The 6,478-nt window shown below is 41.4% G+C and overlaps 1 protein-coding gene across 1 annotated transcript; it reads right to left on the reverse strand.

Annotated features, from left to right (window-relative positions):
* Positions 1 to 2,962: 2,962 nt before the first annotated feature.
* Positions 2,963 to 3,880, reverse strand: LOC114637232 (olfactory receptor 24-like). Its single transcript, XM_028785457.1, has one exon. It carries the CDS (start codon positions 3,878 to 3,880, stop codon positions 2,963 to 2,965), a length of 918 nt encoding a protein of 305 aa, XP_028641290.1.
* Between the last annotated feature and the right edge of the window lie 2,598 nt (positions 3,881 to 6,478).

Below are 6,478 nucleotides of genomic sequence, written 5' to 3' on the forward strand. Positions count from 1 at the left end.
ACTCCTTCCAAAGCTCCTATGGCCACCTGTCCTGGAGACTGTGTTTACAAGTGTGCTCTCCCCAAGTAGGACCTTAACACTTCTAACTTCCAAATGTGATAACTATTGGCAGACCTAACCCATAAAAGCTTTCCACAGAGTCTGCCAGAGGACCTGGGTTTTATTTCCAGCACTCATGTGGCAATTAATAGGACCAGTAACACCAATTCCAGGGTGTCAGATGCCCACTTTTAGCCTCTGGTGGCACTGGGCACTCACGAGGTGCACAAACATACATATAAGCAAAACATCAGTACACAAAAAACAGTTAAACAAAAGATGCTTTGTTTGTTTTAGAGAACATATTAATCCTGGAATATTAAAAGTGTTCTAGGAAATGTGACATTAAGTCATTAAGTACTCAGTGTAGGAGAACAGAGGTCAAGAGCAAACCCAGGTTCCAGGTTTGACCATTCCTGGTTGAGAGTCAAAGGAGGGGAAAACCCAGCATTGGAGATTCCCCCTCTGAGGTTTCACTTCTCTGAAACTCAAACTTTGTTGGGTACTTTTGCATGGACACTGATGATACTTCTGCAGTTCTCATTATAATTGTGTGGCAGTAACCTAGAGACTTGAATCCGGGCTACCACGGGAAGGATGGGGTCCTCAAAGAACTGTGCTCTCCTGGAGATGGTGATGGTCTTTCTGGCTGTTACCCAAATCGGTGCTGGTAAGTTCAGGGGTCCGGAAGGAAATAAGCTCTGTGGGGAGGAGCAAGGGCGTCCTGACCTTCTCCACCAAGTCCTGAGCTCCATGCCCTGCCCCACCCCCACCCCACTGCACTGAGCCCTGGCCCAGGGTTATCAGAGAAGGGTTCTGATGTAACACTGTACCACCCCCAGGCCCACATTCACTGGCCTATTTCCACACTGCTGTCACTGCCAGGCGGTGTGGAGCCCCAGTACATCTCTTTTGGATATGTGGACAACATGCTGTTTCAAAGCAGTGATAGCGTTAAGCAGATTCTGAATATGGAGCCTCCTGCACCTTGGATGGAGAAAGAAGGACAAGAATATTGGGAGCAGCTGAAACTCAAGGTCAAAAACATTGCACAAAGGGCCAGGGCTCACCTTCAAATGTTAGTTTAAAAGATTATGTAAATCACTGTGAGTTGTTTACTGCATACAACAAAAATAGTACTCTGAGCTTGTCATCACACTGTAAAGACATGTACTGAGTTGTCACTCTGTAGTCTGTTGCTGTATACCACTGGTGCTAATGATTAATAGAAACAACACACCAATACAATCACAAAGCTAGAACAATGTTCATCTATTTTATTGTAGTGTGACATTAGAAGTTGCCTGGTAGAAGAGCTTTAGAATCCTGGCACCCTGGATAAACCACTGGGATGGAAGGTGTTCAAGCTCTTCCTAGGCCTCTGGCTCTCTCAGCTTCAGCCCTCCACAGTCCCTCCCATGGAGAGGCTCATGGTCATTGATCACATAGGAATAGCACCATCATGCAGATGAGGCATTCCCAAGCTCTCAGACCAAGCCAATAGGGGTTACCTGCTGTCAGACCTTAACCCACCCCAAAACTGTATATATAGGCCAAACTCAGAAGTAAAGGTTCGAGATTCTTCCCGTTGTCTGAGAGCTTCTGTTGAGGTCCCCTCCCCTCTTCGCTGGCCAGCCGGTGCCTCACCCGGGCACTTTAAAGAGTTGTAACACTTTTCAAAGAGCTGTAACACTTTTCCCCTCTCCGGCACTGCTGAGACGTGGTTGGTGGCAAGGGCAGCAGCAGACTCTCCCTGTCTGTACTCCATCCCTCCCGGACCACCTGCGGACAGAGGCAACCAGGTAGCGGCCATTGGCACCCTGTCCTCAGCCAGGTCAGAGATCCTCGTGGGACCCACCTGGAGATGGACCCACAAGAAGTGTTCTTTCCTAGTGTGTGTATTTGGTTTGAGTATGCAAAGCTGATGGTTGAACTTGCAGTTTGGTTTCCTACAAAATTATGTGTCATAAATAACTCTACACACAGACACACACACACACACACACACACTATCAACAACAATAAATTATTTTAAAAGGAAATCTATAATATACTCTCCATTAAAAGGTAGAATAAAATTATATTGTTTCTCATTTTGCTCCTATTGACCTGGGTTATTTATTGTTAGAGTCATCAGCTTCCCGATCTCTTACTTGTGATTTGACATTTGTGAACTCTAAAGTCCCTTTAAAATGATTTGCCAGTGGCGTTCACATTCACCTGGAGGAAGGATATTAGAGAAAGACTGAAATACTTAGATTCACTGTATCTCCAGAATAGTAAAACCTTTAAAGATATCTGGGGGCTGTTGTTACTGAACCACTGATAGGAATTCCAATAATTATCACATGATTGTAGTGATTGTAATATTCATGCATCAGGAATATGAGCATAAGAAGACAAATTAAAGAATAACAAACCCAACATCATATTTTTTCCTATAAATCATTTTATTTGTTACTTGTCTTGTTGCTATGGCAAAATACCTGCCAATCAATTTAGGAATGAAAGATTCATTTAATTCATGGTTTGAAGAATACAATACATCAGGATGAGAAAAGCACAGAAGGGGGATGGGGTCCTAGGTTACATTGGCATCTGTGATGAACAAGCAAAAACAGATGAATAATGATAGTAAGCCTGGTTTTTCATTTTTCCCTGTGTCATTCCAGGATGATTCTACAGAATGGATGGTGGCACACACATTCAAAGTTGATCTTTCCTCCTCAGTGAAATCTCTCTAGAGACATCTTCACAGAAATGCCCAGATGTGTGTTCAAAGTGATTCCAAAACCAGTTTAGTTATCAGTGAAGATTAGCCATAGCCGTCCTGTAATTCTCCCATGAACCATGGTATTAGCTGACTTAGTTTGCATGGTGTTGGGGTGTGATCCTTCCTGATAGATGATCCTTATTACTGAGACTACTCTATGTTTAGGATGCTTCTCAATGAACTCTTAACATCCTTATTTCTCAGACTATAAATGAAGGGGTTCAGAGTGGGAGTTATCAGGGTATACATGACAGCAGCTACCACCTCCCCAGAGGAACGAGAACTAGATGGGGGCTTCAGGTAGGCAGCAAAGACTGTGCTGTAGAAAAGGAGGACTACAGAGAGGTGGGAACTGCATGTGGACAATGCTTTCCTTTTTCCTTGTGCTGATGGAACCCTAGCCACAGCATAAAAAATACAACCATAAGAACTTACAATGCTGAGAAATGCACCAATTCCTAAAAATCCAACTAAGACTATCATCAGGATTTCATTGAGGCGAGTATCTGAGCAGGAAAGCAATAAGAGAGGCCCAAATTCACAGAAAAAATGAGGAATCTCTTGATTTGTATGATAATATAACTGAGAGAGCAACAAAGTATGGATCAGAGACAAACAATTAGTTACTCCCCATGACCCACTGACCAGAACCCCACATCTACAAGGAGTCATGAGAAGTGGATAGCGCAGTGGGTGGCAGATAGCAGCATAGCGGTCAATAGCCATGACTGCCAGAAGCAGGTTATCCATGTCTGCAAAAACAGCGAAGAAGTAAAACTGAGTCAGACATCCAGAGAATGAGATTGATCCATCTCCAGTCCACAGAGTCTCCAGCATTTTAGGGGCTGTGGTGGTGATGAAGCAAAGATCCACGAGTGAGAGCTGACTGAGGAAGAAATACATGGGAGTGTGGAGGTGGACATCAGCACCAATAGCTAACAGAAGTATCAGGTTCCCTAAAAGTCCTAGCAAGTAGAGAGGAAGGAAGATGCTAAAGAGGAGCTGCCATTTTTCTGGGTCACTGGACAGTCCCAAGAGGATAAATCCAGGAGCCTGAGTGCAGTTCATCCTGAGTCTTGTTTTTTTTAAGAAGGAATTGTTGTGAAGACAATTCTCTCACTGCAGGCAAGAATTGGCATCAACCCAGACCTGGTCCCTTGGCAATGTGTCTCCCTCACAGCTTTGATTGAGCAATGGAAACTAGAATAGCAAAGGGAGGGACAAGATTTGAAGTTCATTAAAAGTGGTTCTCTAGGGAGACATAAAGACAATTTGTTGAATGTTTTCCTGGAATTCTCTAGGTGAAAGCTATGCTGTTTAACCATTGTGTTGCATGATAGAATAAGAAGTGTTCTGGGAATATTCTGGACTTTGATTCCTTTGAAGACATAGGCTGCATATTCAGTACTTAACTTAGTGCTGTGCTGAGACTGGGATTTCAATAAATGCTCCTGTCCTTCCTGTCCACCACCCTTGTTGCGCCTCCAGCAGACTAAGCAGACTACTGCTGTTTTCCTGGGTGATTCTCTGTGATCACTATTGCCTCAGTTAATGTGTTTTTCACAGCGCTGCTCAGAGAGTTCCTTTTAAAAAGTATGATATTACTCATGTGCTCAAAAGAAGTCACTTGGAAACCATATTTTTAACGAAGGGTATATGTCCTTGTGTGGCTTTTATGGCTCTAAATATTTTGACTTGGAAATTCTTCATCTACTCCATCTTGCCTCACTGCCCACATTCCATGAGTTATTAGCAAAATTCACATTAATCAGTACCAATTTTTTATTTTGGTCAGTTTCTGTTGCTAGTGTAATATTACAAACTAAGTAATAAAAGTATATTTGGAATCAAAGTTCAAGTAAAAGATAAAACAACCCCCCATGATGGAGTCTCAGCAGAGAGCAACACATTTTGCTAGATGTGGGAAGTTTGTTTCTGTGACTTCTGGTAACACTTCTTAAGCTGCTGGTATCTAATCATTGTGTATTTACCTAATCTGAAAAGAACCAAAAGTTCCACCACAGTCAGAATCAGTTTCCCTAATCTCTGTACCTCATTGAGCTGTGACACGACTTTGAAAGCTAATACATGGTTTTCAAACCTTAGGGTTTATCCTTGCCAATTCAGTTTCTCTCTTAGGAAGTTTTATGCTTCTTTGATTGGCAGATGTACTTCACACTTTCCTAGATTACCACACTTGTGATATGGAGGCAGTTTCTCTCTCTCTCTCTCTCTCTCTCTCTCTCTCTCTCTCTCTCTCTAGTATTTAGTAAAGTTTTAGGTTAGTATTTTCCTTCACAAGTAAGTATTATGATAGAGCAAAGGAGAATCTAATTTTCCTCTTCAAAGTATGCCTAGTGCTTTGCATTAAAAAACAAACAAACAAACAAACAAACAAATAAAAAAACAGAGATACTTGTCATGAAAAGGATAATGGCCTAGTAGTGATTGGAGGCAGAAGTGAGCACTACATTCTCTCCTTCTGTGGTTCATTTTAGTATTTCAGGAAAGAAACACCTTTCCTGTAGGCATTGTCCTGATGGTGTGACTTGAACACATGGTGCATCCATGTCTTTCATTCCCACATATGTAAACAGTGCTATAACATTGTTCTCTACAAACTCTTCTACATCTCAGCTCCTTGATCACCTTTTCTTACCTTGACTAGACATTTTCTCATCAATTCCATCAAAGCTTATTGCATCAAGAGAAAAACTGGCTACACTCATTGTATTCTAATTACTGTAATTCAAGCTGCAAACATTTCAGTTTTGCCTTGACTTTATTGCTCAAATACCTTTAGTGTCTCTTCTTTCCTATTAATTGTACATACTGTACTGTGCCCGGTTACTGGGAACTCATAGGTGTGCCTCTGCCTACCTGCCCCACTTCTAGATAAACATTCTTTTCTTTCTGACTGGTCACCCATAGTTTTTCTAATTCTCAGTCTTGACATCATGTGCTTTTGTTGACCTCCATTAGTCTTCTTACCTGATAATTCTTCATCTTTTGTCAAATTTTACCAGGACTTCAAGACTATGTTGTAATTTTATCTTCTTCTCCATTATGAGTTATTGATTACATTACCATATTATCTTTTCTTTTTTAAAATGTATGGACAGGATGATCTATCTAATGCTCATGTTGATATTGTCTGAAGGAGTTTTTTCATTTCTGTGATATATAAATTTTCTCTTCTTGGTTCAATTGTGAATTTCCCGAGAGTAGAGGCCATAATTTCTGTTAAAAAGGTCAAAGAGTACATGTCTCTTGTAAGGATTATTATTGGTCTTTAGGATAAGGTGGTACTCAGGAAGTTGCTTCCCTATGATCTGGTCAAGAACAGTCAGAATAAGAAAAACGTGACCAAAGAAATGAAAGAATATCTTAAATGTGGGGAGAAAAATGGAGCATGCCCTAGTAAAAAGTAAGCTGTTAGAGAGGGTGCTCCAACAGTTTGTCCCAGTTTTCTTCTATCTTAATTTCTTTCTTTTCTTCCTTCCTTGCTTCCTTCCTCCTTCCTTTTTTCCTCCCTCCCACCCTCTTTCTTCCTTCCTTCTTTCCTTCCCTCCCTCCCTCTCTCCTTTCTTCCTTCCTTCCTTCCTTCCTTCCTTCCTTCCTTTCTTTCTTTCTTTCTTTCTTTCTTTCTTTCTTTCTTTCTTTCTT

This window comes from Grammomys surdaster, unplaced genomic scaffold (genome assembly GCF_004785775.1).
Source record: "Grammomys surdaster isolate TR1022 unplaced genomic scaffold, NIH_TR_1.0 125231, whole genome shotgun sequence".
NCBI lineage: Eukaryota > Metazoa > Chordata > Mammalia > Rodentia > Muridae > Grammomys > Grammomys surdaster.